This window comes from Echeneis naucrates, chromosome 4 (genome assembly GCF_900963305.1).
Source record: "Echeneis naucrates chromosome 4, fEcheNa1.1, whole genome shotgun sequence".
Taxonomy (NCBI): Eukaryota; Metazoa; Chordata; class Actinopteri; order Carangiformes; family Echeneidae; genus Echeneis; species Echeneis naucrates.
The window spans coordinates 5,263,097-5,286,339 of NC_042514.1; the positions used below are offsets into that span (position 1 = coordinate 5,263,097).

At 43.3% G+C, this 23,243-nt stretch overlaps 1 protein-coding gene across 1 annotated transcript in view; it reads left to right on the forward strand.

Annotated features, from left to right (window-relative positions):
• Nucleotides 1-23,243, forward strand: part of agbl4 (AGBL carboxypeptidase 4) — a 240,193-nt gene that overhangs the window by 190,961 nt on the left and 25,989 nt on the right. The window contains exon 7 of the mRNA XM_029499931.1: nt 22,152-22,241. Within this exon, the coding sequence (XP_029355791.1) occupies nt 22,152-22,241 (90 nt within the window). The remainder of the gene's footprint in view (nt 1-22,151; nt 22,242-23,243) is intronic.

Sequence of the window (23,243 nt, forward strand, 5' to 3'; positions counted from 1 at the left end):
AATTGTGCAAAAGAGGAAAGCAGTCCAGAGAGATTTTACAAGGTCATTAAAAATATATTAAGTATACAATACCGAATAAAAATTGGAAAAAATTGCTTCAGTTATACCGACGGCATCAAAGGAGCGCCGGATTCAACTGAGGCAAAGCAAGTTTTCCTATCAAATTTCTGACAAATCAGCGTTGCTGCACCCTATTGTTCGCCATAATGAGACATTTTTTGAAATTACACAGGGCTCTGAGTGAGTGCTAGCTTTATTTCCAAAGGTGCTACTCTCACCCCAATCTGTATATTTCCAAACCGCAGAATCGGGGTTAAATCTGTCCAATAACCGGGAGCACAAACCTGCCTCCAGCTTTAAAGATGTTGTTTTTAACGACAGAATAGCACTTAACTGATGTCAAAAGAGTTTTTATTTTCAGATGGATGTTCATGTGCACTGAATGGGTTTCATTAAACCTGAATGACCCCTGGGCTAATGCCAAATGCTCAGCACACACTGACCCGGGACACTTCCAATTTCAACGCAAAAATTGAAATTTGAGTTTCCCGTTCAACGGCAGAGATTTTATAGAACGGGTCACTCGGGTGCCAGGCAGACGAGCTGTAGTCAAATTCCTCTCGCTGAACCAGCGTGCGCAGATCAGTGTGTCAGATCTGTAGTTACCGTATGTCCCCACGAAGATAAGGCCTCGTCCCTTTGGCTACAGCTTGGCTTGGGTGTGCATCCATCTGCGGTGGGGGTGTGGGATTAAAGGTGGAGCAGTTTGCTCCCGTGCTGCCGGCCGCAGCATGCCGATGATTGGCACCACTGTATCTAATGTGTCCCGTGTCCAAACTGCACCGCAAGATCAACTCAGCTGTATGAAAGCGAGATAAGACAGAAATTGGGTCTTGACATATCAGATTGCTTGTAAGATGACTTGTTTGGAGAGGCTTGTATCTAAAATGAGCTCAGATCGTTGAGTGCAGGATTTGGTCCAGTCCACATCGGTAACCGATAGGAAGCGCTTCCCTCTGAAAAGATCTGACCGGTCCTCCCTCCTGTCCGGCACGCTGATGCATTTCCATATATTATTGCATCTGTAAGCAAGTTCGCGTGTGGCCAGACTTTTCCTTCAGCCCGAGGGGACTTCTCAATATCATTATCACTAAGGCCTGCCACACGCCTGTAATGTATTGCTGCCCGGCTTTATTGGCAGCGTGATGATTCAGTGGCAGCGATGATGGATTAGTGCTGGCTGGGTCGGAGCTGAGCTGGTCCACTCTGGGCTGGGCTCTCTGCAGCCTCGCTGTCTGTCGCATAAACATTGTCTCCTCCTCACACACTGCAGCATAGAGGGAGACATATTGTATTTATGTCACACAGCCAACCTAATGAATATGGTCATTTCAGCACTTTTATGGAGAATTGTACGAATCATTGTGCCCACCTTTTGCTTTTCATGCAGCACAGCTCAGGTTGAGGGAATGCATCCACTTTATGACTTTGTTGCCGTTTCGAATGTGAAAAAATAGAAAATGGCAGCTTTTGTTGACTGCTGGACAGAGAAGTTAAGAGAGGGTGCACTGGGTGCATATGTTACCTCAGTGTAACAAGATGTGATGCCTCCAGGAGCACACACACTGAGCATCAAGGAAGGACGCACAGTGACGTGTTTTATTACTGAATGTGAAACATGCAGAGCACCCGCGCAGGCTGACAGTAAACTCAATGACATGCTGGCCATGAGCTGAAAGTTCAAACTCAACGCTCAGCTCTTGATCACAGTCTTCTCAGTCTCCTGCAGTTGGCATGCTGTTGCACACAGCGATGTGGCGCCACTGCAAGGCATAAATCATCAGTCTCCAAGTCTAACCACTCGGATCAGCGACCGGCCGCCATCGCTGATGCTGCTCACTACAACACACGTTATTCAGCGTCTAATTGCTTCAGTCTGTCTTTGCTTGTGGTCAGCGTTTTGTCTCGTTCTGTCCATGACTGAGACAATTCCCTGACTTTATTTGGCTCTTTCAGTTTGCTCCTCCTGCGACATGTCTGCCCTGAAGGCATAGAAAGCTTTCTCATTACTGTAAATAATTAGAAAGTAACAAAAGAGTCGAGCTTATACGCTTCTAATTAAAATCGCATTTGTGGTGTTGTATGTGGAGCACTTTATTGTCTAATTTCCAAGAGATTTGTTTTAGTTTCCCATTTTAAGCAGTTCAACAGAATCTACACAGCATTCATTTACAGCATGGTGCGCACAACTTTATACCAAATATGCACAAAGTGTGTTCATTGCATTATCTCTGTTGGCAGTAATAATGTTGAATACAATGTCTCCTCCTCCGTTCCCATCTCTGCCACAATCTGAAACGTGACTGCAGGGTTAACAGACAATACGTCCTCTCATTGATGAGGCACCAAGCTTTCAGTGGCTCTGCTGCTTATACAAACTACATTTTTCCCCTCCTATAGCGTTATCCAGCTGCATGTCCATACGTTGTCAGTTATCGGTATGTATGATAAGATATGCAGACTGGAGCCGTTAAACGTCTCTCCGCTGTCAGCATTATTCAGAGGTCCTTATCGTTGTTAAGAAGCTTATTTGGCTGCTTCGATGATAAAAACGGGTAAAGTTTGGAATTCATCACCTCCTCTGGGACCAAACTCTCCTCTACACGGATGCACACTTGCATACCTGTGTCTGTGCGTGCACGCGTACACACGCATGCTTAAACACAGAGCTTCCAAATGGCCTCTATTAATGCAGGCGGCTCCCCCAATTAACAAGATTCAAAGCGATGATGAATTTTTCATTCTCTGAACATTTAAGCTAATTATGGCCCAAATGAAGCAGGTTCCAGTGAATCACCATGGCAGGGGCCGCCGTTGGCAGCCAATGTCACTGTCACAGTGCCACTCTGCACTACCGCCCTAATCACTATAGCTGCTTAATATTCATCTCCCATTGCTCTCTCGTCACCTCTCTCCTTCCTCACTCACCTCTCCTTCTCTCCTCTTTCCTCTCCTCCTCCTCACTCCGCTCTCCACTTGCTTCTTGCTCGTTTCTGCTTCTAACTTTTTCTTTTCTCTCCTCTGTCTTTCACCCCTTCCCTTCCCAAATGGTGCCTCTCTCACCATAGATCTGTTGTTTAAAATGGAAATCAACTAATTGCGCTAATAGCATTTTAATGATAATTTAATGTAGTAAATAAAGCTTGTTACAAGCCAAGCAATTCTGCTGGATTTCAAGGGCAATCAATCTGTGTCCGATGCAATCGGCTCACCTCCACGATGATGGCTGTGGGATGTCAGACGTGTGTTTTCAATCACGCAACCTTCACGTCTAACTAGATTTATGTCGACATATATCCACAAAATAGAATGAAATATTGCTGCAAAATTCGTCCTGCACCATTCAAGCACCCTATTTGTAAACTGTTAGCCTCGACTTTTGAAACAAAAACCATGAACATGTAATTTAGCTGAAAACACAACAAATCTGAGTGAAAAATCATAGATGTCATAAATAAAAGTGGCCGTACCCTCCATCACGTCACCATCAGGTTTCTGAAGAGCAGCTTTTGGGCGGCACCCGACTCTGCCCAACTTCTGGCCAATGCAAACATTAGCAATCGGAGGGACGTCTGAAGAGCTGAGACTTCAGTGTATATGAAACTTAATTTATATTGAAGGGGATGTTAGTTGTAAGTTGAACCAAAACAGTTTGGTGGACATTTGAAGACGAGCAGCTTTTGGCACTTTTCTGTTCTATTGGACATTTTTTTTGTTATATCTTGCTCACCCTCTTCACCCTGTGAAGAAAAACCGATGTTGAAGAACCGTTGTTCAGTGCACATTCTGTGAGCCAGCGTCAGATTTCTGTGTACTGTAAACACAAATGTAAATCATTTGCATTACAAGGCCACTTTAACATAGAATCTAGGCCTCAGAGGTCTAGTGTAGTTTTCTGTCGTTGGGCATTATCCCTTTTAATAATATGGTCTGTCGTTAAACAAACTCGATGCAAAGCGGTTGTTCGTGTCATTTTCTTCTTTCTTCTTGTCTTTGTTTAGTTTTCAAAATCATTTCTCCTACATAAATCATCATACCTGCATTGCTTTGAGTCTGCTTAGTTTTGTGAGTCAGTGTTCTCCGTTAAAAGATTAGATTTCCCTTGTAATCAAAGATGAATGGTTCATTTTGCATTCGGAAATCTTCGGCACATTTTTATCAACCGTTCCCCTCCAGACTAAACAAATTAAAAATGATGAGAAGCATGAGCCAGAAAGAAAAGAATAAAGTGCTGTGAGAAAGAAAAATAATTAAATTTTTCTTATGTTCTACCAGTGGTCATTTAGCTAGCCTCTTTATTTAAATGGTAATGTGAAGCCAGCTAAACGGGCATGGCGAATCAGCCCGAGAAAAGAGTGACTTCAAAAAAAGGCTGTGGCGTTTCAGGCCCAGGGAGTTTATCTGGGCCTCTCCTCCAGTCGTCTGACAGAAGGAGGCAGAGTCGGGAGCCGATTGAACGGCAAGGAGAACTCGTCTCTGTGTTGGAGTATAATTAATTAGGTGTGATAAATTATACCATTTCTAGCAGAAACCCTGACAGCACTGGCACGCACAGCGCATATCTCTCTCTCACTTTCTCTCCCCACCCAGACGCGCTCACACACGCACATATGCCTGAACCGGCGTGTCAGTTTTCCCATTAGACAAACGTTAGCACTCAGTTTGTTGTGTACTAGAAACTTAAAGTAAACAACATAAAACACGGATTAACTGTCACTTTGCAATTCCTCTCAAATCCAGCAGAAAAATATCCTTTTGAAAGAAAACGATGTGAGTAGCTGTTAGCTGCTGTTAGCTGCTGACCGAGCAGTCCTCATAATGACGCGTATATCGCTTTCTACTTCTTCCAGCACTCAGACCTTTGTATTGTTACAAGAAGCAATGCCAACACAGTAGATTTACATTCTTATTTGAAAAAATAAAAAGTGCAAATGCCATAGTATTTTGTTATTAGCTTAGTCGTGTTTTAAGATAAGTTTTTTATTTTCCAGAACCAAATATCCCTAAACACAGTAATATGACAGTGATGTGTGAGCAAAAGGCCAAACTTTAAATGCATCAGTGACCATTGAGGTGTATCTGAATACATAATCTGAAGAAGTTTTCTCATTTAAACGTGAAGGTTGCTGAGCAAATTTCTGCAACAGACGCTGTAGTTACATCGGTGTGCTGCACTGTTGGTCTGCCGGCCAATTATTGGACTTTTGCTCTTTCAAAATTTGGCACAAACAGTTTCTGTTATGTCATTTGGTTTATTCACAGTGGAGTCACAACAGTTTTCCTTTAACTTTATTCATCCTAATTGCAGGAGGTAACACGCCGGTGTTTGAGAAAGGCCTTTAGTTCTGCTTCCCTCTGTTTGACAGGTATAATTAGTTATACAGGGATTTTATTGTGATGCCTAATTTTGATCTGCTCCCGACTGCCCTGTTAAAGTTACTTCATTATGCGTCAATGCAGACTCAACACTTCTTGTAATCGTTACAAATTAAAAGCTCTGTAGCCTTTCAGAGGAGAGGAATCCTTTATTTCTTAGCAGGCCTTTTGTTGGTGCGCTGATCTGCTGCAGTGAGATCAGTGCTTCATTTCTGGTTTGATTCACCAACTGGAGTCACATTTAACCTTTTGTTTAGTTTTGTACGAGCTCCCGTCTGCATTCGGCTCCGTCTTCTCTGTTAGTCAGCAGAAAATGGGTAAGATGAGCCAGATAGGTTTCATTTTGAAATATGATGTTCAGCATGGCAAACACATTTATTTTTGTGTTGACCTCTCGTTTCTTCACAAACATAACTAGAACACAACCATGAATTGGAAAGTATTAGGGCTGTTGTTGAAGCGCTGTAAACACAACCTGCACTTATACTTATTTTTTCATGCAAAAGTGGTCCTTTAAATCTACTCAAGGACTTACCTTGTTTTTTCTGCTTCACCTTCTTAAAACTGCCCACTTTAAAATGAACGACCTTGGTCACACAATAAAGCACTGTCAGTGAGACAAAAACACAAGTTTTACTACCGCTAATAAAACTGCTAAACAAAACATTTGGCTATCCTGTATGAGATTCGGCTGCTGATAAGTATCACTGTCCTCTAGTTGTTCTTCTGATATCTGCAGTGTTTCCTCACATCTCACATCTCTGTATCTCTGAGTGCTTCTGATAACTGATGGCATTTATGGCTGAAGACCAAACTGACACTTGTCTGCCTTTGTCAGTGTCAACCTGAACCCAAAGTCCGCGGCTAGACCCCCCCCCCCCCCAAACACACACACACACACACACACACACACACACACTCCCAGCAGGTGCTCTTAATGGCCTGGTGTTAATGAGAGTCTTGTTTAGAGCTGTCAGATGACCCATGGCCATGCAGACACCAGCTCCATGTTCACAGCTCTAGAGGTCACCACGAGGTCCTTGTGTGTGTGTGTGTGTGTTGGTGCTACACAGAGAATTCATTTATTATACCTAATTACCTTTCCAGCCAGTTCATCAACATTACATCAGCACATCTTTAATGCGGGCTGGTTTAATTTTCAAACACTAATGATGATGATATTAATCTCAATAAATCTTATCTCTTCAATCTATTCTCACAATCACAGAAAAGGGTCACTCATAACGTGTGAGGTCTCTTCCTCTGTATAACACTGAGCGATGTGTAGGCGTGTGGAGCTCGAAGGATGATATAAATATCAAAATGGAAAACTAAATCATAAATGATAAAATGTATTATATTGAACGCAGCAAAATGTAACCGATCCTCACTTTGTTTGGATCACCGGGAGATGAAGAAGGAGAACTCTTTGTTTTACAACCAGTGTGTAGAAGGGACGTCCCCCAGTGACAGTGTGACAATAGGATATATGAGGACATAATTTCTTGGGCTGCAGTCTGAAGACAAAGCTGAAGATCTTTAGAGCTCCCGTAGACTTCCAACTGGTAATTGTGAGTAAGAGAGTTTTCAGTCCACACACACTGAAACAGAGGTAGCTGGGTTTCAGTCCAAACGTACCTCATGAGAGAACATAAAGATTTTAATGTCAATGCTGAAAGGTTCACTGGAGAAAACAAACAAAACACCAGCACATGTGTTTGTGAGGCCGGGTGTGTCACAAACATACAAGTCCTGGCTGCTTTAATGCACAGTTTTAATAGGAGCACTATGCACTTCTCCCTCGACTGATCTCTTTAATATGCTCATATTTTGTAAGATCTAGACCTGCCGTGTAATTAAAAAGACATAAAAATCCCTGCTTCTACAAAATTGGGCCTTTAAAATGCTCTTTAAAAACTACAGTATGGATGCAATCAAAGCTGTTGTTTTTTTTTTTTTTTTTAAGTTTTGCCAAACTTGAGAATCAATTTTCTGTTGTTTTTTTTTTTCTTGTGTTATTTTCTCCCGTGTCCCCAGCCAGTGTTTTCCGACCTTTAGTACACTCACTGTTAGTCTTCCTTTATGTGTTGACAGTGAGAGTGTGATAAAGCTTGCTGTGTGGAGACCAATTCACAGAGCGGGAAGCGCCTCAGTTGGAGCCAAGCTGTGTGTGTGTGTGTGTGTGTTTAAGTAAAGGAGACTCAAGCTGACAGTTTGCCAGCAGCCTTGCACCTGCACACAGCTAGGTGTTGATCTCAGATTGGGGTGGGGGGTTTTGGGTGAGGAGGGGAGGACTGGCGAAGGGAGAAAGAGAGGAACGGATCTGACACGAGGTGTCGGGGGTGGAAAAGACTGGTGAGAAACTGAGGATGGGAACTCTGAGAGGTGGCATGTCTGTGACATATAATTCCTGTTTATTCCTGCTTTATAGCTTTTGTGTGTGTGTGTGTGTGTGTGTCCATGTGTGCGCATGTACGTGAGCATCTGTGTGACAGGTGCAACAGGAGAGCCAATTGGATTGATGCATTCTTTCATAGTTAACTGCCAACGCCAGAGCGCGGCCGGGGCCTCATTTATCAGACTCGGGGAAATAGCGTTACAGCGTGACGTTTCACTCTGTCTCTGGCACACGTGTCAGCAGTCGTGTTCCTCTGCATGGGAGGATGTGTGGCACTGACGCTACTGTAATCTGCTGCTGAATTTAATTAGGGTTAAAAGGACACAAAGGGGGCTGTGGGAGAGGGAAGAGCAATGTGTTTATTTTTCTGTTTCATCTGCGTGTCTGCTTTCTGTCTTTTTGTGTATTTATATTTAACCATCGTCTCTGTTGGCACGCTGCTGCTAAAGACTGTATTTATAAGACGCTGTCAAAAGATGATATGTTGCAGTGAACACGCTCGTGCTTCCTTATCCTACATTCATTGGCTGTTGTTAACCTTTTTGGCAGCAGTGGTGCGTCTTCCACTAACAAAACTCAGAACTCCATGACACTTTCAGCACAACACCGCTGGGTGCCCTGAATTATTGAAGTCTGTAGCATTGATAATTTAATACAGTCCATCTATTTTGACAAAGGATGGTATAGGTGAACAAAAAAAACAAAACAGGGCTGGACGTTGTAGTTGATGTGAGGGGAAAGGAAATGTTTCTTTTGCTCGGGCAGGTGTGGTGTTTTTTTATGTTGCACTCTATATTTAAGGGCTTACTGCTCTGCCTGCCCTAGCTGAGATCTTGGTGGTGGGAGAGAGAGTACGAAAAAAAGAGCCAGACAGATGGGAGAGGGTTAATTGAAGCTGACATGTGTCCAGTGTTTGTGTGTCCCCAGATGACACGTGGCTCTCGCCCATATGCTCGTGTTGCCTCGTTCGCTCCCTCTCTCCAACCTTCGCCACAATCTGAAATAACAGTTTTCACACCATGAGAGGAAGATATCCAAATTTGTATCCCAGCAGGCTTTCCGTAGACTGGCAGAGTGTTGATCTGAGTGTCAGTGGGACCGGGGTTCTCCTTTCCCAGCCCTCATCCACCGGCTGACAGACAAGGTCAGGGGCTCATCTCGTCTGCCTCTCTGAACTCGTGACAGCTTCTCCTTGGGGAGACAAACCCCGGACAACCCCGCGCTGCCCAGCACGCACCATCACCAATTAATATTGCATCACCATTTCTAATCTGCTCCTTTAGGGCCTACTTCTCAGGGTGTGATCGGGCCACCTCCATTCCCTGCCTCTCGACCTTGACCCCCCTTTGTACTCAGAGAACGACCTTTAAATTGGCTTAAAATCAAAGGTTACTCTTCACGTGGCACTTGGCTTTTGTGCATCATTATATATTATTATTATATTTCAAATTTGTGCTTTTGATTTATTCTCTTTTAAGAAAATTCTGCATTAAAAATATATATTTTAAAAAAGGTTTTAACTCGTTTAAGGTTAGGAATGCACAGACAGATTTAAAATGGCTCTGCTCTTATTCCTGAATGAAGTGAAATCACTTTGCCTTTTAGTGTTTCAGAGAGATTATAGAGATCCAGCAAATCTACCAGCGCCATCTCAGGTTTTTTGTCCTGTCATTTCTGGATGGATCATTTTCAACATTTAACAACAACTTTTCTCAAGATTAAATGTAGTGTGTCACTGAGTTTGTTCTGTAAGTGAGCACTATCCATCTCTGTCTGGATTGTGAATCTCAGGACAGACGGATTAGAAGAACATCATTTTATGGATTATTTTTTTATTTCCCGATGTTGACACGTTTTATCATTCTGATGCCCGCTGTTAGCTCTGGAGTTGGGGACATGACTTACCGCTCTGTTCGATTGCTAACTGAGATGAGGAGCACATGGCCATTTGTTTCAGTCTTTTACATCCATTCTTCAAACACTGAACTACTTGCAGTGGAGGAGACGTAACACCTCCTGTGACCTTAGTGGATGACTTATCATGGTACCTTGGGGACTGAGTAATGTGCTTGTTGCTCTGAGAATAGCTCCGATGCTGTCCATCTGGGTTTGGGTCAGGAGGGGCCCGGGCGCTGTGGTGTACTTATATGAGTTCTGCGCTCACAAATTTGACTTGTCCTCGAAAAAAGAAACGCACGCACACACACACACACACGCGTGCGCGCTACCACTCAGTATGGCATGATGGAGGAGCGTAGGGGCCGTGTGTCACACCTTGGCTCCTGAAGAACTCAACTGGTCTCTGCTGGGCTCTGATAAATTTACACTGATCCTGCAGGGGAAGCACAAGAACACACATGCACACACAGACTTGACCCTAGATCACTTGTTCTTGGTTTGCTTTTTCAAAAACATCATCCTGGATGGTGGAAAGGAGGAAGAAAGGACAGAGGGGTGTCAGACAGCACATCCTCTGATCCCACTGCGATCCTCCTCATCTGAGCTTCATCATGTCAGAATGATAAGAAGTGTAATTTTAAGCTGAGGATCTGTTTGCTTTATGTTTGACTGATTTTATTCAGGAGACTGACTTCTGCACGGCCTATGAGTGGGTTAGTGTGTGTGTGTGTGTGTGTGTGTGTGTGTTGTCTGTTCCACAGATTGCTAATCTCTCTGAAGTCCTGTTTGTTCTCCAGGTTTGCCCCCACTACAAACATTTCCCTGATCAAAGCTGTTGAAAAGGCCTGCCACTTCAAACAAAGTATACACACACACACACACACACACACACACATCCATTCCAACACAGCTCTATGGCCGGGATGTTGTTATGGCAACCACGTTAATCCTAAACCAACCAGCATGCAGCATGTATGAAGCGAGCCAATCAGGAGGGGGAGGAGACAGACGCAGGAAAACGGAGCCATGCGCTCAGTACTTCATCTGTAGGAGTCTTCATTGTCTGTCACCAGACAGACGTACTGAATCTACACGTTGGCTCAACAATTAGGACCATTCATTCAATTTAAATTCACAGGTGTCTCACGTTTCTCCTTCCCTATGTTTATTTTTTTTCTTTTTTTTTGGGCGGGGGCGTTGGTGGGGGTCGTCTAGGAGTCATTTAATTTCCAGCGACAGGACGTAATGTTATCTGAGACATTTGATGTCAGGTTTATCGGGAAGTTCTAATAGCAGCAGGTGTTATGCTGCATTTGAATCCTTTCACGTTAACGTACAGAGAGATGAGAAGATGAATCACTGAATCACACCCCCCCACACTTTTTTTTGACGTTTTTAATCACAGAAACTAAACCAAAAAAAATTTAAATCTGTTTCTTGATCTTACAGTGTGGACACTTGAGTTTGGGCTGGAATGCAACTAACTCCATCATCAATGTAATCAGCTGAGGTGATGCTCAGTGAGTTTCTATGGCACAATGACCGTTCTCATTATCTGTTGACAAGTCATACATTACTGACAGTTAAATGTGCTCCCTCTTCATTTTGCAGTAAGTGACAATGATTTCTTCATTTTTTGTTTTGTCTTATGTGTAATGGGGGTCTGTCAGCGGCGGTCAGCCGGTGTTCTCTGCCAACAGATCGGTCAGATCCGTCACGATGTGTTCATACAATGTAGGCGGGTCAACAAATAGAATCTGCATCTGCTAAACCTGAAAAAGGGCTTTGGTGTCACATATTTAGAATTTATGGGTCAAATGATCAACAGTCCCTTCTTGTTGTTTTTTTAAATGTAGGGTTATCAGTCTCATCAGAGTTGAAATATTTCTTAAAATGACTCTTTGTAAAAGTGGCAGTGTCTTTGTACAAATCTGGAAAGTTAAAATTTAGTTTTCAACGTGAGAAAAATAAGTTCATTTGACAACTGGAAGAATGGCAGGGGGAGGCAGTGAAGATTTTGTGGGGGTTAAGTGGTAATGTTTCAAAATTGTCCTAAAAGAAGTTTAAGGTTCCCCAGACTTGAAGGATTTATCATTCCAATTTAAGATGATGGTGATCAATGAGTAAGGATCATCCAACAGCTGTCAAGGCAGCGAGTCCTAAGTGACAGGCTGAAAAATGCTAAGAGTCAGACAAAATCATTCCAATGTCCCAAAATGGGCTGCTTTCAAAAGCCAGACAGGAGAGTGTGACTATCTGTGTGAAGGATGAGATGCCTATTACTGGAGCTGATATTTGGCCGAGAGCTTTAGAAATCACTAAAGAGCTGAACATACCCACAACCGAGTTCAAAGCCTGTGTAAACGATTGATGCACCGAAATGGACTCTGCCTCCGATCCAGGACTTCTCGCCCAACGCTTCCTCTCAGACTTCAGAGAGAAGCTGATTCTCAAAGAAAGCTGATTCTCTTTGAGATGGCAAAATTGAATTAGAAAAACCCGCAGGCTGGATTAAGCCGTGTTTCTGTATGTATTTAAAGTACCCGACTGAAAATATGATTGTCGTATAAGAAGCTTCTTGATATACAGTAAACCTGAATTTGTATTTTTATTTAATTGTTTGATGTGACATGTCTCTGTTTTTTAATCCAAACTAGGTTTTAAACGTCAAAATATATTTTTGTCCACTTTGGACAATAGCTCGTATGAATGACAGAGAGCTTGTACACAGTTTAATCTCCCTTCGCTCCGCCTCCACTTCTGTTCTGTCAGTAATCTGACAGCATCAACTCACAAGTCTTCAGTACCTGTAGCTGCAACAAGAGACCGCTGCTCTGTTTAAAACAGCACAGCTGACTGCAAGACACACAATATTTTCTGATGTAAGAGCTGAGCCAAACAGAGAATAGCTCTTAAAATGGGACTCGGAGTTCAAGGGCAGAAATCGTAGTCGTGGTGACAAAAAAGACTGCTGTTGTTTGATAAAAAACAAACAACAACAGAAGACTATTCTCGGTCAGGTGTTCTTAAACAACAGTGCATCATTACTTTGTTCAGCGTGCGATAACAAGTTCAATAACACTGCGTTAAGTATGAAGCTGCAGGTGGGAGGTGATTGACTTACCTTATCTTAGCTGAGAGACTGGAGGCAGCCCGAGTCTGTCTGGATGCCTACTGACAACTTTAAAGCTTGCAAATTATTGCATTGTAGCTCGTTTGTTTGATGTAACAGAGGTGTAAAGCAGCGGAGGGGCTGTACGTACAGTAAATACTGAGCAGGGAAGCATGAGCTGTTCCATCAAACAAATGAGTCTACTTCCCAAAATGCTGACCTGTCCCTCTGAGTCTGGCACGCTCCACAGTTAAAGCATCGAGAAAACAGTGTAGCGGACATCAATGCTGATACACGACACTATCTGTTCATGCATTTGGAAGGTAATGCTTGATTCAGCACATCGGTTTCTGTGTGTAATCTAAATATTGGCCCAATAACGGTGATGGAAGAGCAGTTTAAATCAGTCACTTAAATACGAGAAAGGTGAAGGTTCGTGTCTTTACACCGCATGGTGTTTGTTTCAACGTAGTATGTGTGAGCGCTCAGTCAGCAGCAATTAACACGTATATTTGTTGGGTTGTGTTGTGGATAAATATGAACTAAATAAGTTTTACTAAATTATAGAAGGGCCTAAACGGCGACGTCTGCTGCAGAACATCTAGCAGCTTGCACCTAAACTCAGTCCCTATTTATTTAGTTGGCCCCTTCTCTGTATCTTTCTACTGTTTCAGACATCTTATCCTCCTTTACGCTAAAATATCTTTATCCTAACTTAAAAACATACCTTATCAACGGTAAGTCTGCGAATCGTGCAGTGGCCCCTTTCACATTAATATATATAATTGGATTAAACCAATTAGTGATTCAAATACTTGATGTGGTGTTATGATGTCTTTAATAATGCTTTTTTTATTTATGTAATCACAGTTTTTTAAAAGCTGTCAAAACATACAGTGGAGTACAAAATGTAGAATGTATTTCTTAAGTGAATTAATGGAATTAGACTTTATGCACGTTATACGTAAGGCTCTCTCGTTGTTTATCTCAAAGCTTTGCAACAATCTCTAAAAGCAACAACCGCAGTAAATACTGGGGTGAAACAGCTCTTGAGGACCGGATGTGGAGACGAATGTATTTGTTGGTTTGTTTTGTTATGTATATGCACTTTTTGCACCCTACAATTAAAACTTGCCATAAGCTGAGAACAAAAATAATGACTGTTGCTATGCATGCGTCTCGAAAATTCTGTAAATTGGGAAACGATGTAAAGCGAGATGCGGTTGGCACTTATGTTTCAGGCGTTAATTAAGAGACGGGGCATGATATGACATTGGCGTTGTTATTTTTGTTCGTGTTTTTGGTGTGTCCCGGTGGCCTGTTGATTTGACTGGAGCACTAAGTGGTTGTTAATGGCACAAACATGACTGTGGTTTTAAAATAGCAGACTGCCCATTAGGCTGGTATTAACAAGGTAATGGCCTGTTACTAAACTGCTGAATGGCATTGTTGCTGCTGTTGAGCCGTGCCGATGCGTTGCGATGCGCACGTGACCACGCACACACATCCTTCCCAGCACAAGCAATTCACGCAAATGGTTTGTTTGCCATATATGTGTATTAAGTGGTGGCTGCAGAAATGAGACAAGAAAACCCGTAGAATCCAGCAGAACAGAAGCGAAGAAGGAACTGACAGAAAGCCGTAGCTCCAAGGCGTGACAGTAGTTATTAAACTTGGCAAACTCTGTGTTTTTGGTTTGTTTTGTTGTTGTTTTTTTGTTTTTTTTTTTGCTCCAGCCTGGCTGTATTGTTGTGGCTCAGGAATTATTGATAGGTAGGAAGAGAGAGTAATAAAGAACTACGGATCAGTTCTCTCTGTGCTGCGCTGCTTGTCTGAAGGTTTTTGGTTGCAGTGTCTCTCTGAAAAGCAACACTGGCTTGAATGACATTTAAGAACAAACTGTCCCCTCTGTCTACATCACGCTCCAGTTCAGCCAGAGGTGTTCATGTCCCACTTGTGCACACACAGCCATTTATTTTTCCCCCTGTACTATGTTCTCCAAGCACACAGTTATGTACAGTAAACACACATGCACAGACACACTCCTACACTGTGGCGTGGCGATAGGGCAGCGCAGTCGGGGGTATATCCCTGGGAAATCATTTCTCCCTCTCCCTTTCTTCCTATTTGTAACTTGTTCTTTTGAAGCAAGACAGCCCTTAAAGTTCAGTGGCACATTCTTCAAAAAAGGCTATTACTGGCCACCTCTGATTCTGTATCATGCCGTGCACAGACCAGCCATCCCTCCTTTTTATGTTCCTCTCCTCCTGTCATCATTTTCTGAAGGCAGGAGAGGAGAAGTCAGGCTTTCAGAGGGCCTGTGACCAATGCCTTGAAACCCTGAGCAGTCCCCGTCTCTGACTTTGCACCAGACATCCGTATCATATCGCTAAAAGGGCCTATTGCTTTTGATACTTGACAGAGCTCCCCCTTTGTCTCTCTCTCTGTGAATCTCTGCCAACTGTCTATCACACTTGTTCTCAACAGTTACAGGGCTCCATAAAACAGTGTGTGACTGTAAGAGATACCAGCTGCTTCTGAAAGACATGAAGGAAAGCTTGAAGATGTTGTTGGCCCCAAAGACTAGACAAAGAATAAAGGTTCACGTCAACGCAGGAGACGCTGCTTATGAGGCAGGATTTCTAAACCTACCGTGAACGTACTGTGAGTGCGTTTGTAGTGAGCGTGTGATTCATTATAACTGGAATACTGATGCTATTTTTCAGTGTGATGATGATTATCTTTTTAAATAATTATAAAAAACAAATATACTTACCTTAATAACTGCCAATGACTGTGTCTGACAAGGTTACGATAATGAACTGACACGCTCAAGAGCCTCATCCATCATCCGTCCATTCATTCATTCGTTCACTCAACCTTGGCTGCTTTGGCTAAATCCCTTGCCACAATTAAACATTTATGTCTCAATATCATTCACCTTCAGCAGCATATTGATGAAAAAATACACCCTTTGATTGCTTTTCCACTCCTTAGGCTATTAAACTTGCTGTTTAGCGAAGTTATGAAAAAGCGACTTAGCAACCCTGAGAAATCGGTTTAACTGATTTAGGTGATCTTTGTTCGCACCGCAATTCAGTTCTAAGATGATCATTTATTTGAACAGACTGCCTGACTTTGACTTTCTGACTGTCATCTTGATGACTCTTCCACTTCAGTCCAGTCATTGCGTCATACTGTCATAATATCTTTGGTTCTGTATTTGTGTGGCCCGGCTGCACAGCAGATTCCCTCTGTGGGACGATAAAGATGCTTTGACCTTTGAACTTAACCTGCCAGTGTGAAGCATGACATCACAGTGGGGTGTGGTTACAGGTGCGACCCTTTGACCCCGGCCATTAGAGATGGCAGGCCTGCTGCTTTTCTCCTCCTTTATGCTCGGACTAACTCCGCTGCTCAAATTTAATTTCATGACAGAAATTTTAATAGTGTATGACTAAAAGCGTAGTCCTCATTTAGTTTATCATTGTCCCAGTGTATCCACACGAGTACTCATTTGTGACACTAACAGGACCAGAGCTGACAACGGTAGCAGTCGGCTTCATGGTCAATCTGCACCACTTCTCTCCATTAACATAATTAGAAAGCCCGTCAGCTTGGGCCTGAATGCTGATGCCTGGCTAGCACTTTGTTTAGGACAAAATGTTTCCCCTCCTTCCTTTGCCTCCGATGATCGCCTCCCTCCAACGGTGTGTCTGCCTTTGTCACTCTGTCACTCCTGCCATCTGTGACCTCCACTGTCATCACAGCTGCCCTTGACGAGCAGAAATTTCTCCATTTCACAGGGACCAGCCATAAGGGGGCTTGATTGCGGCAAATTGATCCATAATCACACAGCGCTCAGAGCTTTTTATCCTGCCGCCTCTTCATCTCCACTTAAGAGGCCCGCCGTTGGCGTATTTACATGCTGTCTTCTCGAGGGTTTCCTCTGCTCATGCCCTTCTCTCTGTCTCTTTTTTACTGCCTTTCATTTTTTTTTATTCTTTCTTCTGTTGTTCCTTTCCACTATGACTCTCCCAATTTTCTCTCCTTCCTTCTGTTCCTCCCTGTTCTGTATACATGTGCTGCCAATCGACACAGCTATTGTAGTCTCCTACATTAGCTCGCTCTCTCTGTGTCTTTCTCACACACACACACACACAATCAGAAACACCCCCGACCATCACTTCTTTACTACTGATTTCTCTCCTCAGGCCAGGCAGAGGACCAGAGACTGTGGTGTTGAATCGATGACAGGATGAGGCGACTTAACTCAACAGATATTACAGAACAACATCATCCTCTCACCTTTGTCCCACCTGTCTCTGTCTCAACTGCCTTTCTGTCCGATTCAGTGATTCTTTATTGGCATCTCTACAATGGTAGCAGTATGTAGATACTGCTACAATAGGTTGGTTAACTCTTCATAGACAGAAAAAGAGGGGCAACCAGGGCCGTGTGGTTTGCAACGCATGAGCTCAAACGTCCTGAGCGATGAGTCTCAGGTTTGAATCCCCTCGAAAAAATAACAAAAGAGGATAATAAAGGTAAAATACTTGACTATAAACTATATGAGGCTGCATCTTTTCTGTGACCGGATTCTATTCATTTTAGAATCAAATGGCTCAAATATTAAACCAATAAAACTTGTAGGATTCAGTATTTGCTTACCAGATTTTTACAACAATACTGAGGCTTTAAACAGTCAGACCTGTTTCACTAAAATTTACAGAAGCTGTTGTTGAACTCTGAGCTAAATTATGAAAACGAAAAAAGACTACCGTCCCTTCACTGTCCTCCTTTTTAATCAGTCGTCGTCTATATCTCTGTTCATATCTGTGTCACCATCCTTTCCTCAGTAGACTTCTTTCTCAGTCATTTCAGGTGTTCAGAGAAAACGTTACGGCCCCATTTCATGAGAATTAGCCATCTTTGCGCAGGGACTCAGTTCCCCCACCCGCTCTGAGAGTTTAGCCGTGTAATGTGTTAAGTGACAGGGGATGTGTTATGAATGTGTGAGGAGGCCTTGGCAGTGCCCCTGCTTCCCTACAATAAGATGAGCTGAATAAATCTTCGACATGCCTCAGGCTCTGCAGCACCTACAGACACAAACACATGCGCACACACACGCACAAAAATTTAAGCCATTGACCTGGTCAATTCCTGGGGAAGAAAACAGCATCATAAAACTCTTATCACTTTAGAGCCCTCCGCACTTCAGTGCATATCCCCATCCCTCTCTGTCTTTCCTTTTCTTCTTTCTTCCTTCCTCGCTCTCCGTTTGTCCTTGAGGTGGGCAGAGTGGGTGGTGTCGGTGGGTGGAGCGAGGAGGGGGGTGTGAAGAGGTGCAGGGCTTTGATATTGGTTGGGGCTCACTCAGCTGGGCAGTGCACGGTACTGCATCTTGTCCCAAGGCTCTGTGTAAATTCAACGCCAGTGACAATTTACAGCTCGTGCCCATCCTCGATATGACGCACTGAGCAGGGCGCCAAGCGTGTCTTGTTGCCATCTCGCCAAAGTGAGGCTAATTTATTACAGTGTAAAACCCACAGAGCAAGGAGAGGCCTTGGTACGAGAGGCCTGTATGATGCGGTATAAAGCTGTGGCCAGTGTGGCATTGTTTCTTTCCTTCTTCTATCACTGTGCAGTCTATACTCTGCAATTTGTACTGAAGATTTTAGGCACTCATATTTCATCTGGGTGTAATATAAAACCCGAGTGTCCACTAAGATTACTGGAGTGATGCAATTTAAAGCCAGTGTTAAAACTGCCCTTCAGCCTTCCATGTCAGAAAGTTTGGACACCAATGAGATTAAAAAAGTAAGCAGAATTTTCCGCTTCTTAAATCAATTTATTGTTAAAGTGGGAAAATATATTTAAATATATTCCTCGAGCCTTCAAGAAGGTCTTGACAAGCCTTCCTTTGTACCTGCTGAAGAAGAATGATGAAGAAGATCTCGGTTAATTACATCACGTCAACTTATGAGTCCGAGCACCAAGTTCCTGGTAACTCTGTCACAGAAAGGGCTGACCAGCACACTCAGGACTGACCTTCAGAAATTTATGTTGTTTTTCACAGGCACTTTTTCTCTTCTCTGCTGTAATTTACATATTTATCAGAGCTGATCGTAGTTTGACATCCTTTAATTTTTTATTTCCTCCTGGCAAACTGCAGGAGAATGAGCAGTAATGTGCCGTAGAGTGCAGCGCGTGACGTTGGCAGCTGAGAAATATGCTGACGGAGCACTTTGATTTGGAATGGTGGGCATAAATTTTGCTTCTGCTGCTTTCACTCACTCATTGTCACCCCTCCTCACCCCTCCTCACCCCTCCCCACCGCGCCTCCGCCCATTTACTGTAACATGCACCTCCATTCTGTCATCGTTCACACACACACACACACACACACTCACTTCATTACTTTCTCTTTATCCTTCTCCTCCTAATTCCTCCATGTTTTCAGTCACACAGTGACAAGTTCAGAGAGGCCTGTGATGAAGTCGAGTTTATTTATGACCTCTCAGAAGCAGGTTATACCGGCCAGCCTGGCTGCAACAAAATGTATATAGATGCCTGACATATGAGTGCTTAACCTGAGAACCTGAGACTTATGTAGTTTATATTCCATATCCTCCTCCTACATCTTCTAACAGGAATAAAAGTAAAGTATACGTCAATGCAGCACTTGAGAAAAGAGCTGAAGATGTTATTCTGTTGTTATTTTTTAGTTATTTAGGGGATCATTAAGGAATCATTGTTCAGCAAGTGAAAATGTTCAAGAGTTGCTGGTTCCAGTCTTTGTTTGTTTTTTGTTTTGTTTTCTTGTGTGTGTCAGCAGTAATGGAATATCAGCTTGTCCTTCGGGAAAGTTCACTGAGCCTGCTTCAATATTTTCTCTAATTTCATTCCCTAAATAATTAAACAACTAATCAACAATATAATCAAAAAATAATCAATAATTTAAACTTTTTGGAGTTGCAAGCCTAATGCACACAGATGCAGTGCAAACCCAATATATTAAAAATGAGGTGTCGGTGATGTTGGTTTGACATTCAGCTCAGCGCTGGACGTGGAAGGCATGAAGGTCTGAAACACCGCTGTTCACCGCCTGCTCCAATTTCTGAAGAAGCTTTTCCTGTAAGGAGAGTTAGAACATTTGTGTTGCAGTAGAGAACCACCTTTAAATCCAATCCCTTGTCTTCTCTTTCACTTCTGCCTTTTGTCTCCCCCCCTCCCCTCCATCCCCCCCTCCCCTCACGCTGATCTCTACTGACACCTTGAGGTCAGGAGATGCTGCTGCAGCGCTGCTGTCCTGAAGCGCGCCTACAGCCTGGCCCTCACCTCCGTGTCCTCTGTCACCCTCACCTGAGCCAGGATGTGATTTTCTTTTACATATAGGCTGGCTGTGATGTTTTTCTCCCTCAGGTTCCCCCTGGGTTTTGGGAGTGCCTATGGAATAGCAGAACTTAATTTTGTGCTACAATGCTTGGCTGGGCACAGCCAGATATAGAGGACTGCAGAGATACAGACACATAAACACAACAACTACTTGGGGAGCATTTGTGAGAGCCCTGAGGAGATATAGTCTCACACACACACACACACACACACACACAAACGGTGCGATGTGGGATAAACACTGGATCCATTGTAAGCTCCAGGAGCCTGCTGGAAGAGATTGTTTTGATGAAGCAGCAAGGGCACAGTAGCACTGAGACTAAATGTAGCATGGCCATGATGGTTGAATTCCCCAACAGTCGGGACCTTGGCAGCTGTCTCTGGTTTGGCTTACAACTTTCTGGGTTCTTGGTTTTACTGTAGGGAGACCAGTTGTGTGTGTGTCTTTCCCTGCCAATGCTTTTCTTTTCCTCCTTTGTCGTAGCATTGCACTCCACAATGTGTACATATCTGAGTGTGTGTTATGTCTGTGTGGTGGCCTGGGGTCGGGGCCAAAGTAGAATTTCTAAGTGATGGAATTTCACAGCCACCGAGCACCCGGCGGCCGGTCAGACCGCAAGCACTCACATTTACAACAAACGGCCTGCCCCGCTCCACGGAGACCTGAATGGCAAAGCCATTTGTCTCTGTGAAGGGCAGAGGGAGAGTAAAAGCGAAATAAAATCAGAGGGAGAGTACTTAAATGGAACAACGCTTTTTTTTTGTTGTTGTTTACGACTCCCAACCACTCGAACAAACAAACACAAACAGACACACTCATACATAAGCACACACACACTGCTCTAAAGCTTAATTGGAAATAAGGAGAAGGAAAGGTGCATAGCCTGTTGCTAATTAGCATTTTCTCTGCTCAGCAGAAGCGGGCAGGAGAATCGATAAGATATTAAGTTTGTGTATAGCAATGAGGCACACAATCACTTTCATCTATTAGCAACAGCAGATTAGAGGAAAAACACTGGCCAAGACGACAGAACATTTTTGACCTCAGTGGTTTTAAACTGAGCTGGAAATGCTCAACGCTGACGGTTGCTTTTCAGTTTTTCAGTATTTCTAGTCTGGTATACTTAAGGATTGTGTGCATTAATCATTCTAAACACGTGGCTCTTAGAGGTGACGATAATTTGACTTTACCAATAAAGCTCTCTGTCTGTTTGAGCTCAGCTTCTAATGAACCATAGACTATGTGTGGAATTTACCTGTAAACACTTCACAACAGGGGACCATCCTTAAATTTAAACAAAATCAATTTTGTATTTGATCGTTTTTGCATTTGTTTCGTTTTCATATCATGATCATGTAACATCTGACTCTGAAGTATCCGAGGCCTAGCTCCATTTTAACCCTCTTATTGTGAAAGGTTTACTAACCTTTATATACACACAAACTCCTAATGGTAAAGTGGAAATGCTCAACAAGAGCATCCTAGGTCCCACTAATCTGTCCATCATGTCCCTCCGAGTGTCTGGACCTAAGACTTAACTCAAAGAGGACCTCCCTCAGGTCAAACCTGTTGCTGGCTGACCCCAGCCTCCGTAGATCTATAATTCACCTTGCTTGTTAAATATTCTGGGCTGTGTGTTGGTTTGATGTTTGATTCAGGTGTGTGTGGTTGAAAACGGATGGCCAGGTCATTGTGTATTTTGATGGGCTGCTTCTATATCTAACTCTGACACTAACTTAAAATTGTAATATTTTAGTCTGAGAGTTCTTTTGGTGGGCATGTCTCCTAGATCTTTTAGGCATTAACAACAGCAGTCTCCCTTTGTTGCCCTGTCTTTACCTTCCTTTACACCTTTCCTCCCGTCCTCCCACCCTCTGAACCCCCCCCCCCCCCCCACCAACCCACAGACCACCTGAGTCCAGAGAGGGAAAAGAAGCTGGTGTTTCTCACAGCTCGTGTTCACCCTGGAGAGTCTCCTGCCTCTTTTGTCTGTCAAGGTAAAGTTTTAATGTCAGGTCGATGCACTGTATCACCGAGCTGATTTAGATGCTGCACCTCTTGGCTGTGTGTTGTTGGGAAACCAAATGTCATATTTTATGGTGTTGTTTTTTAAAGACTATGAAGAAGACCGAAATTAAATGTATGTCTTATACTTTTTTGCATGAAACAACATGGAACAGGCAGTTGGTATTTGTTTTCACAAGACAGGACACCTTTCTGCATACAACACTGAAAGTGGGGGGAAAAAAATAGAAAAGTTATTTGTTCTGTTTTCACAAATCCAAGGGCTCCCCATCATACCCGAACTTCAGGCATAAATTTGGTGGCGTGTCCTTTTCTCATGCCATCCTAAAGACAGACTGGAGCTGGCTGACAGTGACAGAAATAGAAACAGTGTCATATAGTGTCTCTATATGATGTCTCAAGGAAAACAGTCTGAGGACATCATAGGTGTATTGTTTCTGCTAACTCAAAACTAATAACACAGCTTGAAAAACTGGAAACCTTTGGGAAATTGCCTCCTTGTGCGGTACCGCAACCTAAAAGACAATTTTAGCAGGATTTAATGACTCTTTTGCTCCTCCTCAGACTGAGGTGAGTGGGCAGGTTTATTCCTACTGGTCTTACTTCCTTGTTTATGGGTAGCAGGTTTAAGGTGACGGAGGGTACGGCCTACACCTTCAGCACCGGTCAGTAAGACAGAGTGAGAAAGGTCCATTATCGTTAACAAGCAGCAAAGATGGTGTTTCTATCTGTGTATCTATCTGTCTGTCTGTCTGTCTTTGTGTCTCACAGTTTGTGGAAGCATCATCATGGGTCAGATGAGTTGGCTTCCAGCCTGTTGTGCGCTGTCTGTTTTTCCAGCGCCGTCAGCTCCATTCCATTTGTATCGATTTGGGCTTGACGTCCCTTATTCCTCCCCTGATTATGATGATGCCCCCTCTCTGTCCTTTCTTCTCCTTCCATTTCTCAAAACTCAATTAACTACCCGTCAGTCT